At 35.6% G+C, this 22,255-nt stretch overlaps 1 protein-coding gene across 2 annotated transcripts in view; it reads right to left on the reverse strand.

The window, feature by feature from the left end:
- Nucleotides 1-22,255, reverse strand: part of LOC127970106 (anaphase-promoting complex subunit 1) — a 65,412-nt gene continuing 43,157 nt past the window's right edge. For both annotated transcript variants that reach the window (XM_052572373.1, XM_052572372.1), the window contains exons 32-48: nucleotides 21,784-21,866; nucleotides 21,327-21,405; nucleotides 19,206-19,280; nucleotides 16,917-16,987; nucleotides 16,650-16,740; nucleotides 16,510-16,563; nucleotides 16,229-16,422; nucleotides 13,895-13,981; nucleotides 13,174-13,291; nucleotides 8,700-8,777; nucleotides 8,552-8,619; nucleotides 7,081-7,219; nucleotides 6,704-6,790; nucleotides 5,228-5,323; nucleotides 3,179-3,383; nucleotides 1,937-2,071; nucleotides 1-401 (exon numbers count right to left, since the gene is read on the reverse strand). In XM_052572373.1, the coding sequence (XP_052428333.1) occupies nucleotides 289-401; nucleotides 1,937-2,071; nucleotides 3,179-3,383; nucleotides 5,228-5,323; nucleotides 6,704-6,790; nucleotides 7,081-7,219; nucleotides 8,552-8,619; nucleotides 8,700-8,777; nucleotides 13,174-13,291; nucleotides 13,895-13,981; nucleotides 16,229-16,422; nucleotides 16,510-16,563; nucleotides 16,650-16,740; nucleotides 16,917-16,987; nucleotides 19,206-19,280; nucleotides 21,327-21,405; nucleotides 21,784-21,866 (1,773 nt within the window). In that variant the 3' untranslated portion in view covers nucleotides 1-288. The remainder of the gene's footprint in view (nucleotides 402-1,936; nucleotides 2,072-3,178; nucleotides 3,384-5,227; nucleotides 5,324-6,703; nucleotides 6,791-7,080; nucleotides 7,220-8,551; nucleotides 8,620-8,699; nucleotides 8,778-13,173; nucleotides 13,292-13,894; nucleotides 13,982-16,228; nucleotides 16,423-16,509; nucleotides 16,564-16,649; nucleotides 16,741-16,916; nucleotides 16,988-19,205; nucleotides 19,281-21,326; nucleotides 21,406-21,783; nucleotides 21,867-22,255) is intronic.

The raw sequence follows: 22,255 nt of genomic DNA on the forward strand, positions 1-22,255 counted from the left end.
TTTTTGTTTTTTTGTTTTAATACAAGCTAGGCATACTTTATGAAAACCATTTCCTCCAGTCATATTTACTGACTGGATTATCACAGGTACAAATATAGTTACAAACTATATACATGTCAAACCAGGGGTGAGCAAACATGTTTCTCCAGGGCTCCAAGACACAATCATTTGATAAAAATGTCCACATAATGAATGCAGCCAGTTCCTGTGGCCTGTGAGGACAAGGCAACCATGACCCTGCGGTACCTGGATAAGGAGAAGGTTGGTTGACCTCCAGGAATTGCTGGGTTAAACTCCAGAATATTGTTTCTGGAGGAGCAGAGGACTCAAACGCAGCAGAGCACGTACAGGAACACCCAACTGACTGCTCTTGACCAGCAGCTCTGGAAAACAGGAACATCCTGTACAGAGAGAGTATGTTAGGAGATAAAGTACAAGAAAGACTGACTACAGATCAGTGCAACATTTCAGAACATATTGATCCGATATCCAGCGCTTAATGGAATAACTGACCTAAAAGTTGCATTTCTCTCATTATTAATTCTTGCGCATGCTGTGCCGAAAATATGACTATTTATTCTTTCGAGGGACTGTACTCGAAAAAAAGCACAAAGGTTATTTTTATCCTTCACATAGGGACTAAAAAGAATTGTGAAATGCCTGAGTTTACTTTTAGGAAACATTTAAGCTTTTAGATCACTTAAAACCATAAGATAAAAGTTGTCCATCTATGTAGTCGAAGTGCATTTTAAGTTTAAAAGAGTGGGCGAAAAGGGTAGGAAAACTTCAACACCCATAATGCACATGGGAAATCAAAACTGCTGAAGTATGGTATTTAGTTTTGACAAAAAAAACAGGACAAAGGCATCTTCTGCCATGTTTTACGATAAATAAATGGGGATGTTTTGTTGAAGGTGAACCGTAAAGTAATGCACTGTTTATTTACTTGAACTACTGAAACAAAGCTGGCTGAAAAAAAAAAAAAAAAAAAAAAAAAAAAAAAAAATCAACAAATGGACTCTTAAAAGTTCCGTATTTTCCGGACTATAAGTCACACTTTTTTTTTCATAGTTTGGCTGGTCCTGCGACTTATAGTCAGGTGCGACTTATTTATAAAAATTTATTTGACATGAACTAAGAGAAATGAACCGAGAGAAAACATTACTGTCTCCAGCCGCTAGAGGGCGCTCTATGCTGCTCACTGCTCCTGTAGTCTACACTGAACACAGAGCGCCCTCTCGTGGCTGGAGACGGTAATGTTTTCTCCTGGTTCTTGGTTCTAAATAAATGCGACTTATAGTCCAGTGCGACTTATATATGTTTTTTTCCTCATCATGACGTATTTTTGGACTGATGCGACTTATACTCAGGTGCGGCTTATAGTTAGAAAAATACGGTAAGCAGATTTTACAGCACCAATATTGCTCTTCCATTAGAACAACTTCAGTGTCTATTATAAAGCAGCTCTGCTGTGTTCATCCTGGTAACTGATTTCCATGTCAAAGAACGCACACTTATTATGTAATTGCAACAGACTAATAGTATTTCAAAGGGGTTTACTAGCTGTAGTGAATGTTTCTGGAAAGTTTGTGGTTTCAAACTCCCAAAACAAACTCCAGACGAGCTTCGTTTTGGCCTGATTTTTTATTTTTTGTATGTCACACCAGTTTGCTTGAAGTATATCAGGGCTTTAAGTGTAGTCCATACGACTCTTGAAAAATATTTCTGAAGCCATATGGTAGCTTTGTGTGAGGAACAGACCGAAATTGGAAGTGAAATATTGTTTTGTGGTGCCTTAAGAGCTTCATTTTGTGTTTTGAACTAAGTCAGTCACCGGTTTGGAATGGCATGAGCATACTTAATTTACTTTAAACTACATTTAACTCTTGGTTCTCTCAATAAACCAGCAATTAGCTTCTATTGGAGTGTAATGTACCTTCCAGGTCAGATGCCACCATGTTCTTGAGGCTGGGGATAGAATGGTAAACCAGGAAGCAGGCTAACATGTTGACATCAGTGTCGTTGTTCATCGGCTGTCCTCTCATGTACTCTTGCAGCACGTGACTGTTATCTGGGAGTTAAAAATAACAGTGCTGTTAGCTTAATAGTTAAGGATTCAAACTTGATGAAAAAATGATGTATGCATCTGTACAAATATGAATAGAAGTGAATGTCTAGTGTGGCTTCACCTTTGAATGAATCTCACAAAATATGTCAGAGGCATTTATTTAAAAAAATTATAAAAATTATAAAAATACTGTTTTTATATCTAAATTATTTGTTTAAATAACATATATAATATAATAATATTAAGAAATAATTATTTCACAATTAGAAAAATAAATACATTTATTATTATTGTTGTTGTTGTTGTTGTTTTTAAGTTTTTAAAAATGTTATAAATAATTTTTGATTTGGGGCTATAATCTGATCCAGACATGCTTTATACAGGATTCATGAATCTCAAAGACATGGGCTATATTTCAGAATTTATAGAATAGAAAAAAAAAAAAAAAAAAAAAAAAAATTATATATATATATATATATATATATATATATATATATATATATATATATATATATATATAATAATAATAATAATACATAATTACTTTTTATTTCATAATAAAAAAAAGATTATGAATATTTATATTGATAAATAATTATTTTAAATTAAAATAATAAATGCATCTATTATAATTATTATTATAAAATTATATTTTGTACAAAGAAAATGAATCATGTTTTTTTATGACCATTAAGATTTGTACATTTTGTCGTTATGACAATTAAGCAAATGTCACCATTACTTGAATGCAGCAATATCATTGTTCAATTAAAGTTAGAATAAAGCCAGTACAACAAATACTCCAATTATAACTATAATAATTATGCTACATGATTTAGAATCTGTTTTGCTTTACAGTAATGAGAGCGGAAGTTAACAATGTAAATAAAAACTGAATGGTTCTACAGTTAGCGTTAACCTTTAAGTTGCCAGCCGCTCCAGAGAGCAGACATCACTACAGCCTTTCACACTTACTGAAGGTGTTGACCAAAACACTAAACACACGCAAGACCCAAACGCTGACTGGAGGAGCTGACACAGAAGCTCTAAAATCTGACTAAGCACGTGAACTACTGATGTTAGACGCTGATGCTGTGTCATGCTGCTCACCACAGAGCCAGCGATCCAGGGCCCGGTCGGCGGAGCTCTTCATGACGGGCAGGAACTCAGAGCTGAGCAGCAGGCCGTGGCCCTGACGCTGTGTGTCTCTGAGCCGCTGCTGCAGGACTCGGCTCTCACACAACTCCAGCACCAGCTTCATCTGCCACAGACTGAACGTCTCACAGAGATCGCCTCGATCCAGAGTCCGCACGGCCTACGGAGAAGCGTACAAGTGTGTTAAGATTCAAGATCCAAAGCGTTTATTGTCATGTGCACAGTGAAGGAAAACAGGTTTCCCTGTACAAAGAAATTATTTCTTAGCTGTCCACAGGGAATGCCAAGTGTAAAAACTATGTAAAAAAAACACACACAAAAATTTAATAAACAAAATCAAACTATGCAGATGAAGTAGAAATAAGCCATTTTACATACATAATGCACTTCTTTCACCATAGCACATACATGCAATCAGCACAGCAACATCAAAATTATTGTGAAAAGATCAGTGAAAAGATTCATTCAAGGTGGACTCGAAGTTTGGAAAAACGAAGTAAGTTTTTTCTTTAAAAGGCGTGTTTGACTTTTTTGTTTCTAGGCTTGATTGTGTACAATGGGTACAGTCTAATGTGTTAATGCTTCGCTTTAGAAGAAAAACAAACATTATTTTTCACACAATTAACCTTTATTCTACACCGCTCTGTACAGTCCGATGAGTTCCTGTTTTTATGAAGCCCCTCCCTCAGAAATACACAATGGGCTCAGATTGGTCAGCAGGCTCGGTGTGTTGTGATTGGCTTATCCGCCTCTAGTGCACATCTAAACGACCCGCCCCTAACCTCAGTGACATGTGCTCTGGTTGTATAGTGAACAATGACGTTGTGAATATTGCACATCAATTTTAGCCCGATTGAGACTCATAATATTAGTGAAGAGGATCACACAGAACCTGTGCAAGCACGGCTCTTAATGGTATCTTTTTTGTTTGTTGTTGTCTCATACATTTAGATATGCTGTTATTTGTAAATGCTACTGCTTATGTTAGCTTTTAATACCATGCACATCTATACAACCATGCGCATCTATGTTTAACTTCTCATAGCTATGTGAAAAATATCTGTCTGTCTATACACAAGGTGTATCATATGGTCCCGCCCCCTTTATCACATGTTCCCGGGGGTGGGGTTTATGTAAATTTATGCCAAATTTTAAAAGATATCTCATTTTGCATTGACCTTTCAGCTTTGTAACTTTGTAGATGCTGTTTATCCTCAAACAGCAACATTACACACTAACGTAAAAAAAAATAAAAAAAATAAAATCAGAATCAACCACCCCTTTAAGAAATTTGTAGTTTTATTCAGAAAGTATGCATTAAATTTATCAAAAGTGACAGTTAATACATATGTTTCAAGGATGGATTTTCCGTTCATCCAAAAATCCTGGCTAGATTCGCCATAAATATTATTAATTTTATTATTTCAAGATTAAGTGTTGATTTTGGGCTGGAATCTGATGAATCATACAAAGAAATATCTGGGTAATTATAAAATAAAACAAAAATATTTGTATAATAATACATTTAAATAACTATTTTTTATTTAAATGAATAAAAATAAATACATTTATATTGCTAAATAAAATATGTACTATGGTTTATGATAATAATCATAAATGTTTCTTGATCAGCATATTAGACTGATTTCTGAAGATAATGTGACACTGAAGACTGGAGGAATGATGCTGAAAAATTCACCTTTGATCAAATAAGTTACACTTTAAAATTTACAATAAATTTTATAATATAAAATAAAGTGCAATTTAAAATATGACATATATAAAAAATATTCTAAACTAATAATATTGCAAATTTTTACTGTATTTTTGATCAAATAAATACAGCCTTGGTGAGCAAAAGTGTCTACTTTCAAAACATTTTAAAAACCTTTTTAGAAACCGACACAATGATACCCAAAAAAATTCCACCCAAGTAAAAAAGCAGTAATTTTACCCACTAATTCACCCAATATTTGCATGCATTCATGCTTTACTGTAACTGACCTGGTCAATAGAGATGTGTGTAGGCAGCATTTCTGGGTATTCCTGTGTCACACATTCATACAGAATTGCTGACAGTAATGCCACGGTCTCCTGCTTCTGTAATAAAACAGAAAATGTGTGAAAACTACAGCAACAACATCATTATGGTGTTATTTACTATATACTTACGACTTTTTAGGAATTTATTTACGGGTTACGCTTAAGTTAATGTCTAAGAACATCATCTGTGCCATAAAGACACTTACAACAAAAAATAAATATAAATATTGAAATCTAAATAAATGTTTATGGTAATGGCAAGCATAGCAGGAAAGTGGGTCATATTGACTCCTATGTTTACTGTATTCGTTTGGTATTTATAGCTAACGTGACATTTTCTGGTTAAACCTTTGCACCGAGGCTCGAGGCGTCACTTTATTTCATTTGCTCTTCTATCGTGTAGGAAAGAAATGACAATAAACCTGCTTTGATGTGTTAAGGTTACACTTTTGAAACCGAGAGTTTTTATTTGTGGTACGACCGCTCTCCTGCTGAGCTTCCATTATAAGAGTATTTACTATAAACACATTTCCAGTTTGTTTATATGCAAAAGAAGGTGATTTGCATTACCGTATGTTGTATTTGACAACATACTAAAGGTCTTAAATTAATGTTCATGGGTTTAAGCGTTTCTGGCATGCTTAACATTATTATGAGTTAATCCTTCTGTACAAAAAGTGCTTTATTAAAGATGCAAGTTATCTAAATCACTTTGACACTACTAGTAATAATAATAATTATAATTGTCATTACTGTTTTTCTTTTATTAAATCGCAAAACATAAATCAATAAATAAATGTATTACTAGTGTTATAATACTATTGGTGCTGTTACATTAAACAAGTATCATTTAACAATTTTACTATAATTGTACAGAGCTAACTAATATTCATGGTTGTCTTTATTTCTTTCCTTTCAAAAATAACACCATAGAGCTTTTAATTTGATGGAGAACCGCAGGGAGCCCTATAAACAATTCTCATGACAAAAGAATGCAACGCTGCACTGAAACTAGGACTGACTTTGGATCCAAAAAAGACATTTTCCCCAAAAAGTGACACGTTTGCATCCCTGGATACTGTACACATGCTTGCTTTTTACTTTTGCAAACTGACGGAGGCCTAAATACTTTTTCATGAACAAAAGACAAATTTTGGCTATAAAAAAAAATTACTTTTAACAGACCCTAGATCGTTCCTTTAAGTTGAAAATGACCCAGCATAATCTTCTTGTGATGCATAAACATAAAAACCAAAGACTTTTCTTTTTAAAAGATCAAGTCAAGCTAAATTCGGTCTCTGACAACTATTTAGCATCCACGTCTCGTTCCTTACGAATGCACATGGACAAGACCTCGCCCCTGTAGGGACATGAATGCTTTTTTCCTATTACCCAAAGCAAGCACTTTGCCTTAAAACAACATGTTTATGGTCTCACATGCTTCATGTTTTCCGAGGCCCTGCAGAAGTACTCGGCGAAGGAGACCAGAGCCACGTCTGAGGTGAAGGTTGAGATGACCTCGGGCTGCGTAGGAGACCAACAAGTGGGAGGAAAGGGAAAAATAACTCATTGACATGAAAAAACATTCTTTACAGCAGTTTGAAAGAACACGTTATGCTACTTTAATCCAATTAGGAACACAAGACCTCAGCAAACACCCAGAAATATCTTTACACCTTTGTCCTCTGTATTTGCATGAGTGGATTAATGCTTGAATTATATACAAACAGACATGTGACACAGTAAATATTGGCATATGTCGGCCAAACCAGTTTGTGGACTGTTGGTAATATTTATTGCGCACATGGACCGACCTTAAAAGTGCGCACTTCAGCGCTTCTGTTGTTGAGGTTGGGGGCCAGTAAGCTCTTCCAGCCTTGAGGGTCGTCCTTGTAGGGCAGCTGTCCGGCACGTAACTTCACATACAGAACGCCGTCTTTAGACAGGATGGATCTAGAAAGCAGAATGTAGCCTACTTAAAATTCTTGATCACAATTAACTTGAGCTCCATTCCAAAACCTAGTGAGCTGCCTTCTAAAGAAGCATACTAACAAAAAATGGAACCTATTAAGTGAACGATTAGGAACACTATGTGTGCTCCATAAACAGTATTTATATTGATTAAATTAAAAGGTTAGCATTAAGCATAAAACTACACTATTGTTCACAAGTTTGGGTTTGGTATATTTGTTTAATATTTTCAAAAGATGTCTCTATTTTTCACTGAGGCTGTGTTTATTTGATCAGAAATACAGTGAAAAATAAAATTATGAAATATTTTTTACAATTTAAAATAAATGTTTTATTTTCATCCCAGAAATAAATTTTATTTTAATACTTAATCAAAAATATGCATTTTCAGCATCATTACTCCAGTCTTCAGAGTCACATGATTTCTGAAAATGGTGATGTGCTTATTATTTTTAATATTAAACTAGCTGAACAGTTTTTGCATTTTTCATGATTCTTTGATGAATAAAAAGCTTAAAAGAACAGCATTTATTTAAAATAGAAAATGTTTATAACATCAGAAGTGTCTTTAATGCACTTTGATGTCTCTTTAATACCTAATAAATGTCTTTTGGTCAATTTAATGATTCCTTGTTGAATTATTATTTATCATTAAGTTTATTAATCATTGCACCATATCAGCATCAAAGACTATTCATGGAAAACTCAAGAGTAATACAATTTTAAATAGGTTTAAAAACAACACTTCAAGGAATTGTATATAATAATTAAACAATATAATTACTTACAAACAAAATAAAAGTAAAATAAATAAATTACAGTATATACAATTTTTAAAACCGATTTTGAAATAGATTTTGCAGTCAAAGACAACTTAATTAAAAAAATAAATAAAAAATTATTTTCATTTTAATAAAAAGCTATGCTTTGTGTGACTCCTGTATAATTCTATATCCTTGCTAAATAAGAGTTTTAATTTCTAATTACATTTATATGCATTCTTAATTTACATATTCGTGACCCCGAATTTGTGAACGGTTATGTGTGTATATAATATATGTGTACACTAATACTTGAAAATAAACGAAAACATTTTTACTGAGCTTGTCGCAGTGCTTTCTGGGATTGTCTTATCTTGAAGATCATGTGTGGTGCTCTCATAGATTGCAAGATGAAGTTACATAACATTAGGACATAACATTGCTGGGCACCAACTGAAAAAGCATTCACATCTGGAGCATAGCTATGATGCCTTAGAATACAAGATAGTTGTTTAGTTTGATTCCACCTCGATTAACATGCATGCAGACTCACTGTAGATGATGGGTGCCTTTACTGATGTCAATGTTCAGCTCCCAATATCTTGGACCTTTCACCTTAATCTGGATGCAAAGAAAAAAACGATCATGTCAGATTTAGGGAGGTTGTATGGGCTTGTATTGGAAGTGGTTTAATTCATTACCCGTTTCAGAAGGTTAAGTTCAGGCAGCATGGTGGGAGCCATCAACTCCACAGTCGTCTCCTCGTACCACTGCGTCTCCTATTAAACACATACCACATGCATGCACAAACAGATTAGAAGCCGAACGCCTTGCATCACTATGTTTACGTTCACTATGCGTGACTCTATGCCAGCGTGAACAAAGACGTCTTTGTAATTGCTGTGAACAGCTGGTTCCCTTCCTTTGGCTGGCGTCATTTAATTGAAAAGATAAGTCATCAAAGCATCAGGGGAAACATGGTAAGACATCACGGTCAACCTTCAACAGTCCTTCGCCGTGTTTATCACCTAGGAATCTCTTTGATGTGGCCTAATGGCCTCACACACAACAGGACGGATAGATGTTGGGATGTGAAGCTATGTGCTAATTACACTCTTCAACAAAAAAAGGCATTCCGTGCCATGTTAGCAAGTGAAATAAGGGGAAAAATATGATTTGAGACGAGAATTGAAAAGGGATCATGAAAAGGTTCAGAGTTTGATGTGAAATCATTTTGCAGTGCACTTTTGATGAAGCCTTTGACCTTGATATGAAGGTCGAAAGGTCAAGTTCATCCTTAAGAGCATCACTACTCATCCCAGGTGTGACTCAAGTTGCGTTTTTAAGATATATTCTTATTTTCTCATATTGACAAGCTTTAACTTTTAACCAGTGCATTTCACACACACACACACACAGCCAAATTACCTACAACTATTGTCAAACAAATGATTGGCTATTGGTTAACATTATTTTCTATCACACACCCCATCTGAGAGGGAAAGTAATTTCAGCAGGTTATCATAGTCAGCTAAAACTAAATTAAATTTTTATTGAACTAAACATGAAAAAAAAGAAAAATACATATCAGTTGAGGCAACATGAAATAAAAATAAATGAATGTCTAATAATTTTTTTTTTAAAACAAATAAAATGACAAAAAGCACATAACATTATTTAAAAAAAATTAAGCAGTAATTTAAATTACAAAAATCAAAGCTGATTCCAAATATATATATATATATATATATATATATATATATATATATATATATATATATATATATATATATATATATATATATATATATATATATATATTAGTGCTGTCAATCGATTAAAAAAAATTAACTAATTAATCGCACAATTTTTTAAAATTAATCGCGATTAATCGCAATTAAAAGACTGAAACTTTTTGGATATGTAAATGTAAAATGTAAATAATTAATGTAAACTCAAGACAAAGAAACTATTTAAATTCAAAATATGATTGTTTATTGGAATTTTTGTTTAACTTGTAACACCGATTTTCTCATGTAAACAACATACCTGCAATAAACCATCAATATCCTGCAAATTAAATGTTGGCTTGAAAGCCATATTTATTACAGAAATAAAAACACAGGCATGTAAGTACCATTTGAATTTCAAAACAATCAATGCCAATAAAAAACAAAAATGATTTCCATGTTGAATTCTAAGTGGACTGCAAAAAAATTCCAAAGTATAGTCATTGCCAGTGCTTTAAGTGGGCCGGTACGCACCGGTACTCAGTACCGCCACTTCCAAATATAGCTCTTGAGCTTACCGCCACCTCTCCGTGCGCCCAGAACGTGCTTGTAGCGCACCGGTACACTCATTTGGACATCTGTTTTAATAGAGGTTTTAATCTTTTACCTGCACTGCCGATTTTCAGAGCGCCCTTCACAATGCAAGCTTCCTAATTCATCCCACCCAGAGCAGAAACTACATTACCCATTCACCCTTAAGTTATACAAGTGAATAGCGCATGTGTCGCTTTTCCCACTGTTAAGTGTCAAGAACTCAACGTGGCCGGAGAAGGTGTGTGAAACTCGTTATGAGACACCTCACCAAATTCGGGACAGTCCCGAAATCTAAACTGTTGTCCCGACTCCCGAATCTGGCCCTAATTGTCCCGGAAGTTATACTAAAGCAAAATCTTGAGTATTTATTGTCTGATAAACATTAAAAACTGTCTGCGGAAGTTGAGTCGTCCTGCAGCCAGCCCCCGCTGGCTGCTCATTGGCTGCAGCATCTTTTTTCTAAGTTCTAAAAAAATACCGTAGACGGCAAGGCACAAATTTAGATATTCATTTATCTAATTAATCTATAGCCTATGCACAAAGACAATATGATCTTTTTGTCCCCTTTTTGTTTTAAAGCTTGATGAAGAGAGAGAGCGCAAGTTGCTGCAGCTGAGGAGGACAGTGATGCACGCGTACAGGAGTGATTGACAGTTCGCGGCACTGTGTACAAAAAATACTCCGCTACACAATTATTTCTTTATTTTCGTTTAAGCTTATTAACGTTAGCGTTACAGAAAGGTCTGATTTACGCACTGTTACAGTCATTGTTTTTTTGTTTTTTTTTAAACAATGACATTTGAGTTCATGATTTTAATGTTGCGGTTTCTTGTGGCAGACTGAATGAAGAGTAATGTTTCTTGTGGCAGACTGAAGAGTAATCCGGCAGAGTTTTATACTGAAACTTTCCGTCTAAAAGTCCTTCCTTGGTCTTATCCATATTTCTTTGCACGTTGAACACACATAGGCCACAACTGGAAATAAAAAAAACTGCAACCGCGTTAATTGCGTTATTTTTTTTTAACGCGTTAAATATTTCAAATTAATCGAATGCGTTAACGCGCTAATTTTGACAGCACTAATATATATATGTATATATATATATATATATATATATATTAGGGGTGTAACGGTTCACAAAATTCACGGTTCGGTTCGATACGATACACTGATGTCACGGTTCGGTTCGATACGTTTTAGATACAGCAAAATGTAAAAACATCTCAACTTTTCAGAATGCCGCAAGCGCACCGCGGGTCATGTGACAAGAACCAACCAATCAGCTTCATCCTTTCCCGTAACAACGTTGAGAGCTCAGCCAAGATGAAGGATCAGCTGATCATAGTTGTATATGGATTGCAATTTTGAAATAAATTTAGTAGCAGAGCTACTGCAAGCGATTTTTAGAGCTGCAAATCCATTTATCCTTCGCTGAAATTTCCGCGTCTCATGGAGAGAGCACGTCATTGTTGCTTAGCAAAGACAGACGCCTCATGAGCGCTTCTGCCCGAGCGCTTTGGAAAGGAGGAGAAAGACGCGCTTAGCGTTTTCCATGCGTTTTTAGGCACGATATGTGAACGGCCCCTAAGGCGCTCGCTCACTCAGCACGCGCTGAAGGCTCGTTGCAAAATGTCGAATGCATTTAACAGACCAGAAATATAAGATCCTAAAATAACCAACAGGTCTGGTGTTTGGGTTGGATTCCCTGTAAGCTATAGTTTCTAAATGCTGCAGGGATAGTTTGCTGCGTGCATGTTTCTCCTTTTTTTTCGTCTTTTCCCAGATAGTACTGACGCATATATCCCAGATATTCCCGCTAGTGTTTTTTTTTTTTTTTTTGTAATCCCGCTGGTGTACCCTGTCATGTTGCAGATGCGACATACCGTTGTTTTTTTATCCACCACTCTCTTGCCATCACCATTATAGCTTAAAGGGAATCCAAAGTGCACCCAAACACCAGACCTGTTGGTTATTGGAGGATCTTCTCATTTCTAGTCTGTTAAACGCATTGGCTATTTTGCAACGAGCCTTCAGCGTGTACTGAGTGAGCGAGCGCCTGCTGAGTAGCCTAACATAAACATATAAGATGGTGTTTTTTTCTTCTTCGGGAGTGTCAGGGGCGTTGCCTGTTACGTTGTTTGGGTTATTGGGCTACCTTGTTGAACGCATATCATTATATTTCTCTCTCTCTTTTTTTTTTTTTTTTTCAAATATAATTAAATACTCCAACGAACCGTTCGGTATACATAATGCGTACCGCGTACCGATAGATAGATAGATAGATAGATAGATAGATAGATAGATAGATAGATAGATAGATAGATAGATAGATAGATAGATAGATAGATAGATAGATAGTTGCACTTTAGTGAACAATTACAAAAACAAATTTTTCATAACGTGAATTAAAAAAGTAAAAATGGTCTGTTTTGATTTAGGCTACGTCTACATTAATCCGGATGCATTTGAAAACTGTGTTTTCGTTTTAAAACGCTCTCCGTCCACACTAGCATTTTCAAGCATTTTGCAAACTTTGAAAAAGATGAATATTAGTAATTAGAAAAAAAAAATAATAATCTTACCTTGACAGCTAGTCGAAATAAAATAAGCGGAAGTATTACAATTATTAAAACTAAAATAAAGCTAAATAGAAATGTTTTAAACAAATAAAATAAAAAACTGAAGAACTTTTTTGACTTTGAGAAATTAATATATACAAATAAAACCTCATTCAAAAATGTAATAAACACCATAATAGTACATAATTCATACTAAAATAAAACTGGGCTTCATTGAATGTAAGTGTGTTTTGAAAGACCACATCAAGGCGTGAGGCACGTGCAGCACACACCTTGTAGGTGACATCTAGCAGAGCGTAGCAGGGTTTGAGAGTGTCTACATCTACAGGCACCAGCAGACGCGGTTCTGCCGCGAGCACAGCCAGGTGGCGCAACGCCTGGAGGTGATACCTGCAAAGACGAACAAGAACATCTGTTTAGAAGAAACAAAAAATGATGATTATACTTCCAACCTTAAACTCAATCCCATACACCAGCCTGACAGACATTCAGTTGTAGTTAGAAACTCTGGAATATGTGTTTCAATTACTGTCAGGTGTTTACTCTCATCTCTATTCTTTTTTTTTTTTAGTAGCAGTCCATTTAGTTGACGAAATACAGTCTCCACCAAAAGTATTGCACACTTACGCTTAAAATGCCTCAAAAATGTCTATATTTTTTATTTTGTCATTTCAAAATGAAAATGGTTTTGTGAAATGTATCACATGAAAGCGGTGTTTGCGCTCGTTCTTTGAAACAAATGCCACAAGGTTTGATATCTTCTTATCTAATGCAACGTCATTCACGTGTTTTTAAGTGTGACTCAAGTGTGCAAATACTTTTTGACACCATGCAGATACGAGCATTTAATGCACACACACACACACACACACACGATTCTAGGTAACAAGTCTCATTTATAGTAAAAATGAAAGTGGTTTTCCTCAGAAGTTAAGACAATACAGCCATATTTGCTCACTGTGACGTGTGTGTGTGTTAGCAGATGTTGTCTACCTGTTGTCTGTGCTGTGAGCAGGAAAATGAGGATAAAGTGCACAAAGGAGGGCAGCAATGGCCGAGTTGGAGGTGCTGAGTGTGTACCTGTGGGAAAAGCAAGTATGTCATAAAAACAAGGTTTTTGATTACCATTTGAGTGAGCAAAACATAAATAAACAATACATGTGAATTGATGTTTGAAAATTAGTGCAAAATAAACAAAGGATGTGCATGCTGCATATTCAGTTGTCCCCCGGAGGCAATATTTCAGAGCGCATGTGACACACGCAATTGTGTAGCGAGGGGGAAATTGGTCATGCATTGTTCACCAGTACTATTTGTGCTCTTTCAAAAGGCCTCACTTAAAAATAATGGGCGAGTTGAAGAGTGCACTTGAACAGGTTCTGACAGGACGAGAGGCTCTTACTGTGCCTTTTATTGACCTGGTTAGAGGTCACCTTATTTCTCTTTAAAAAGAGCTTGTGCACCGGCCCACCACAACACCTGCAGCTCACTGCTTCACACAAGCATGTACAGTTTTTAATATGCAATTCTTCTCATATCTATAGCGGCAGTACAGGCAGGGTGGTGTCTGCCGTTTTTGTGTAAGGTAAATTATGCATGAGTTTAAAAACAACATTCATTTTCATGTTCCAAAACAGCCGAAACAGTAAATTTAGCTTTTGGCTGAAATAGTTTTGAAGGGACAAAATCATTGACGAATTAGCAATATTTCATTAGTGTTTCTTTGTGTCAGTCGATTTCATGTTGAAAAATAAATAAAAGAGGTGAATTTGTCAGCCATATGGACGGTAGTGCTGATTAATATTATGAAAAATGATATGGATTCTTAAACCTCAACATCAATATTTCAATAAATGCTGTTTACGGTTAATGCATGAACTACATCACAGATTGCTGTAGCACCTCAGTTCAGGCGATCATCTCACACAGTTTACTACTAGTTAGAGCACAAAATAAGCATGAATGAATATCAGAAAATATGTTGAAAGAAACAAACATATCATGTCTCATGTAATTGCTCAATCAGTGTTGCAACCGTGGAAAGACGTCAGTAAAACAGCTAATAAAAAATATGTCATGGTCGTGTATCTCAAGAAAGTCATAGTTAGCTAAAAAAAAAAAAAAAAAACATGCACTATAACATATTCATTATATTTTTACTAAACTGGTTGTCTTATTTATGTTTGAAAAATATATTATAGCCACCATTTATAGTAGAAACTAGTAGAAGAAACTATTCTGTTATTAAAAAGTTGTAATTCAAATGTTTGTAGAGCTTAGTTTTTATTTGACAAATTGATTGGCAATTAAATAAAATTCATTTTCAGTTTTACAACCTGAATTTAAAATTTTGGTCCTGAATTGTCATTCATTTTTCATATACATGCATCACTTTGCCAGACCAATGTGATTTAATTTTTTCTAAATTTAAACTTGATGTCAAGGCAAATTTGACATCAAGGCTGAATCTAATTCATTGTGTGACCGAATGTAACTGAATATGCAGAAGCATGAACAATATGAGAATAAGTGAATGATGACGGCATTCCTTTGTGGCTAAACTTCCTTTAATGCACTATTTAGCAAAGGATGAAATGTGGGGTCAAAGGAGATAAAGAAAAGCATTTCATAACAGAAGAACGGAAGTATTAGGATAAAGGCTATTATCGCAGTTTCAAAGTCAGGGGACAAAAAACACAATAATGCTTTATCTGTGGTTATAAATAGCATGAACTGTAGCTGGCGTGTTCTCACGCTTTGTTTGGCCACTTCTCAAAAACCTTTGTCCTGTGGAATCACTGATGTATGTGTGGGATGAGTTAGAATGAGTCCTAAAACCGAGCGAGTATTTTTAACTTACGGTTTAATTGACCATAAGTCAGTGGGTTTTGGGACTGAAATAATGTTCGCATGTTAAGAAATTTTAACATTTTATTCTACATCTGTAATATCCAACTCATGATTTATTTTTAAGCTTTTATGTCTCTTAAAAAAAGTCAACATAAATGGGACTTCAGAAGTTGTGGCTAAACTCATTTACTCACTAATCTGCTTCGATAGCCACTTTGTGTTTACATGTAAAAACATGCAATAATCCTAAACCTTTGCAGGCCACAGAGCTTGTTTTCCACAATAATCCAAAAGCTTACAAAAATATATATCACAGTAGCACTTTATACTTTGGTACATAGGGTTGTTTAATACACTAAGCAATAGTGATGCTTAGCAAACAGTACTAATGAATTGCATAATAACGTCTATAAAGTGAAATGAGGTGCTGGGTAGTATTGGTAATTATTGGACTCTTTTATAAATTTCTCAACTAACCTCCCTCCTCCCAGGAAGAGCAGGCCCAAAGCCATGTGATGGGCCATGTGGAAGCCATAATTCATCTCTCCAAAGGTGCGTTTGTGGAGGAATCGGCACAGCTGCAACACTTTCAAGTTCCCTGAACCAGCCATCACCATCGAAACCGCCAGGAGGACCATGCTTAAACACGTCTGCAGGTTATACTGCCCTGTCTGGAGTTGACCGGACATTGTGTGAAGAGTGAATAAATATTTGTGATTACCTGACGATGATTGCCTTCAATGCAAACAAATGCTCACCACTGTAGCGGTGGAGGTCGTTAGACACTGCATGAAGTTTCTGGCAAATTTGTACTGATAAAGAAAGAAAACATTAAGAATATTCAGGGAACTTTCAGAAAGATCTCAAATCCGTAAGTGGGAAGTAAACGTCCACTTACTAAGCAGTCAAAAGCATCTGAATTTGCAGACCCAGCAAACCGGAATCCCACGGCCAGGCAGCCTCCAGCAATTATATAGTCATGAGCTTGACTGTGGAAACAGTGACAAATGTCTGCCTTATTTCGCTCCAGTCATCAAAGGAACAAAAACTCATTGGAAAGTCATAATAGAAAACACCTCCATATGGGCGAGAAATAGTCCGTGGGTTTGAGGATCTCCTAGAAATCACACGATCACAACATCATAGAGAGACAGATGCTACTCACACTATGGTCTCCATGTTGAGATCCTCAGAAACGGACGTCTGCTCCTGGTTTCCGATGTTTTCTTGGATGATCTGAAAACACAAAGCTTATCTTTTATAGCATTAATCATATTAAGAGTCTGACAGTGCGTCTACATGACGTCACATCCTCTCTGTTCACTAGCAATGAACCAAATTAAGTGTACTCTCAATGCTAGAAACAAAGTCCCTTTCAAGGAAAGTATGTTCACTTGGAGGCCATATTTGCAATGCTTTCGGACAGTTATTTTGGGCATACAAGATTAAGTCTAACTATTTGAATGGGGAAATATTGAAATCTCAAAAACTTACTGAGAAACTCACAATAAAATAGCCATAATGCACACAGCATTTACTTCCAATCATAGTAATAAGAGTGCACTGTCTTGGTAAATCTATAATCTTTGCTAGGAATCAGTGAAATGGAAGATTTTTTTAATCTTTTTGTAAATTTTCTAAATTTTGCATTCAAAAATTATCATCAGTGATCATGTCATTGATATTTAAATACTGAATTGTGACTGATCTTTTCTTTTTGCATGCGAAAATTAGAAAATAAAAGCAACAAAAGTTCACAGAAACTTGGTTTTGAACCATTTCTGTGTGAAAGCAGATCCGGCACAACAGTGTTAATTTCGTTGACTAAATATTTTCGTCATTATTTTCGTCACGAATATATTTTTGCGGACGAAAACGAAACGAAAACTAAAATAGAAGGCACTGATGGAGACTAAAACTATGACTAAATTGATTGACATTATCGTCAACGAATAAAGGACGAGACGAAAATAGACTGTGACGAAAATCAAATCAGCAGATGGGAGAGATGCGAGGAATGAGCAAAAGAACCGGCAAAACAGAACAGACTGCATGAGAGAAGAGAACCAATCAGAGCCTGACTTATTGAGACGTGAAGCGAAGGTTTTCAGTTTTTAAATGAGCTCCCGGGAAGACGGCATTCGAAGAGGTAATGTCTAAAAGAGCGACAAAATGTCCACAGCTCACTTCACGTTTGACGACGAACAAAACAAAACAGCGTAAACAAAGCGTAAAGCACGCGGAGCGCTCATTCGTGGCAAGAACACAACCAATTTGAAAAGACATTTACAGACGAGCCACCTGGACATTTTTTCAAATGTAATTTCACAACGATGTTCTTTTGTTTATTGAGCTAAGCAAAATTGGAAGACTGCAGTGCGTAGATGTTGTAGCATTAAATATTACGAACTGAAAAGTAATGTAAAATAGCCCCTTCTTCAAGTTAGATGAGCGCACAATACTAATACGTAATATTATGATACATACATTTGATTAATACTAATGTTTAGTATATTTTATAATGTTCTACTTGTTGACAATATCACAAATATTTCTATATTAGTCATGTGAAACGTGAATGTTCACATCCTATCATTATACATACAAATCTAGCAATACTGTAGTATTTAAAACATACAATATTGCTAGACAAATGAATACCTTATAAAATCTTGTTACTTTTTTTATCCACCTAATTTACTTTAAATGTATGAACTTATTGTTCAGCTCAGCTGTAAGCTTTAAGGTCCTGGACCTAACTTTTATTTTTCTTTTATTGATGGTCAGTTGGCAGCTAGTTATTGTTTATATTATCATGACAGTGTTTGTTGCTGCATAAAAGCTTTTGAATCGAAATAAAGACACAGTTGTGTTGAAATAAAGTTGAATTTGTGTTTTATATATTTTGGTTAAGTTTGTTTCCTATACCAGCTGTAAAAAATTGTCTAGTAAATCTGTTATTGATTTTAGTCTTATTTTAGTCGACTAAAATACCAAGCAATTTTAGTCGACTAAAATACCAAGCAATTTTAGTCGACTAAAATAAGACTAAAATTAAAACAAATCAGATGACTAAAACTTGACTAAAACTAAAAAGAATTATAGTCAAAAGACTAAGACTAAAACTAAATTAAAATTTAGTGTCAAAATTAACACTGCGGCACAACTGCAGCATGGTGAAATGTCTTCAGAATTAAAAGACGCACTTCTCAATGACCTTCCTCTCCCTCCTCTCTTGCTCAATGACCTGCGCACCACCTCTACGGCTAAAGTGACCAAACAGCTCCACGTTTTACAACACAAGCGTTGCTAAATATTTGACCAAGCTATGAACTTACAGGGAAACAGGAAGCGAAAATAAGACCCGAGGAAAAAATGTGCTTCCCCTTGAGAAACTATTTGGAAACAGGACGCAGTATTGGAGTCTCTGCAGGGTGTTAGTCTTCTAACATACCTGAGGCACATTACTGGTCACCCAATCAGCATTGGGAAAGATCTCATCCCACATGATAAGACATCTGGCCAGCGTCTGTAGAGAGAACAAAGACAGAGCTACCAAACACAAAGAGCTTGCTATGAATAAACATTTTACACTGAATTGTAAAATAGGAGATATCTGTACACCCCCTTTCTTTTGTAAGCATTCATTTTATTGGTTAAGTCCTGTGTGACACCGTTCCAGAACCTAGTGAGCTGGCTTGCCTACTTGGCAGTTGCCTTCTAAGGTGACGTTCACATCAAAAGCATTTTTTGTTTAAAAACTTGAGTGCAGCAAAGTGGAAAGTTAAACTTATTTTTTAACTGACAGTGTTGTAAAAACACTGCATTCGTGCACTAGATGCTGCAATGACAAGTGGTCAACCAAGATTTGGCGTTACATTATTGGAAATTATTTTAGTCAAGGTTTCTTCTGTTTCACAGACAAGTGGGACTTTTATTTTGACTTATTTGACTAAAGCATAAATCTGTTTATTGTAAAGATTTATCAAGTTCAAATAATTTTTAAGTAGATGCATTTTCAAATAATGTATTCAGTATTTTAGTAAAAAAAATATATATTTATTTACTATCTCATATCGATACTGAATTTAGGCCTGTATCAGCTTTATTAAATTTGGACAAATATTTCTTTAAAGAGCCACACAGATGGGAAATCAAAAATTACCTGTATTACAGTGTATGATGTAGCTGTCCATCAGTGTAAACAATGTGCAAAGTATTAAACCAAAAAGTACACGATTTATAAAGTTATTGGCTTCTAAAGTAAGGAGTCGACTCTGAATCGCTGAAACGAGTCGTTATAGATTTCAAATCTTTTGCCCATCTCTATGTACGTCACTAGGAGCACTTTGCATAATAATCTCCGCCCACCGTGTTGGGAGAAATGAACTCTGACCTACTCTGAACTATTCACCACAATACCAGAGCAGTACAACAAATCCCTTTTGTTGTGTTCACAACATTTCACTGATGACTGCTTTTCTAATATCGGTGAGTAGAGCCGGATTTTCAAAGCATTTGGCCATAAAAGAGGGTTCATTACCAACTTTATTTAGACCAACGAGCATCTCCGAATCACAACGCGAAGTATGATTATGAAGTTATGTGTCTGTTTTCTCCCGAGCGTCGTATCAGTATGTGTGCTGTCTGCAGCCTGTCTGCGCTGATCGTCATGTACAAACACGTCATTAAAATGAAGTGTAACTCCGTGAATACTCAACGAAGAGACATGAGAGAGATATCTATAGAAAACTTTAAAAACTTTAAGTGCTGCCGAACAGATATTCTGTGACAAAGTAATCCATATGAAAACAACGCGATGTCTGTTTTTCATGTCTCCCTTCATTATATCTAATGTGACCACGCCCCCACGCTGAACGCTCTATTCAGATTCAAACTGAAGCGCACGGCTTGAATACACCCACACAGAAGAAAAAGCAGCGAGATTGTTCAAGTTTTTTATTTTACTGTTTGCTTCGCGATGAGAGGAATAAGACATAATTCACCCCAAACAGATGGTAACGCATAGTTTACCGTGGAGGTGTGTGCGGAACAACCAATCAAAACTGACTATGTTAGTTGACCAATCAGAACACAGTACGCTACCGAAAGGTGGGGTTTAAGGAAACTGAATCTTTTGAACAGCCTCTTGGGGATCTCTGAGAATTGAGGTAATTATAATAATAATGATATTTTGACAAAATGACAATGTTTTTTAACCTTGGATGGATTTAAACCTAATGTAAAGGACTTATAAACAGTGATAGGAAGCTTAGAATTGTCATCTTACTGGCTCTTTAAAGGAAGCACTTTTTCAGAATAGTCTAAATGTGAAGGCAGCACTCTAGGACTTGGCACGGTTCCACCAGTCGGAAAAGAATCTGAGAAGGAAGTGACCCTCCTGTTGGTTAACTACACAACAGGCTAAAATGACCCCATATGTTGCCTGAAAAGCCATCGTAAAACATGAGAACACTTGGACTGAACCCAATGTGAGGTGTTAATGTGTAAATCCCTGCGAGCCCAGAGGCCTGAATGAACTTCTGATGGCTGTCGAACTGTAACGCTATCTCACCCTCAGCAGCAAAAACTCAGGCTTGATGAAGTCCAGCAGGAACATGGTGTCTGGCGCTTTTAACCAATCAGCTATAGACCTGGAGGGGACCAGAGAGACAGGTGTGAATGTGAGAGAGCAGAAGGAACCGAAAAAGGCCTCATATTGAACATAAGAACTGAAAGAAACTTTCATGATTCATACTGAATAATGACTTTTTCTTTAAAAGGTCAAGAGTGTGATTACTGGGAAATTAACTCTTATTCTGGATAATGGCTCACAGAAAACTATATCTAATTTGTAAATTGACTTTCCGGAGTGCATAACACACTTTCAAAATATTGCTCTGTTTGTTTGAGAAGCCGCTTGAGGCAAACGCTTTGCTCAACAATTAAAGACAAAAGTGAGCAGAAGTTAGAATGTGTTTTTTAGATTTAGAAATGAAACTAGCGTAGGTGAATGATGAAACCAAACTCACCGATTATTTGTTTTCAGGTAAATCATGGCGAGGGCAAGTGTTGCACCAGGACAGGTCACGTCCACATTGATAGTGTCACCCTCCTAATAAAAATAGATACATTTAAACAATTTTTACCTTAGATAATGTAGTGTAAGGCTAAGTTCAGTATACTATTTTACTAATTTACAGTGTTATTTTTAAAAGTAATGCAGTAAAATATTGCTTTAAAATAAATAAGTAAATTACGTTACTTAGTTACTTTTTATGGAAAGTAACGCATACTTTTTAAATATGAGCAGGGCTTGACTGTTTGTAAACTGTAAAAGCCCTTTCACACCAAAAAGTGTAATGAATAAACCTCAGGCTGAAGGAAAAGTAGAAGAAGGTTCAACACTCTTCAGCAATATAAAAAAAAGTTTTAGTTTAGTTTATCTAAAGTCATGTTTGCTTATAAGTATGGTGGAACTGGATCATTCAAGATCAGCAGCAA

This window comes from Carassius gibelio, chromosome B13 (genome assembly GCF_023724105.1).
Source record: "Carassius gibelio isolate Cgi1373 ecotype wild population from Czech Republic chromosome B13, carGib1.2-hapl.c, whole genome shotgun sequence".
Taxonomy (NCBI): domain Eukaryota; kingdom Metazoa; phylum Chordata; class Actinopteri; order Cypriniformes; family Cyprinidae; genus Carassius; species Carassius gibelio.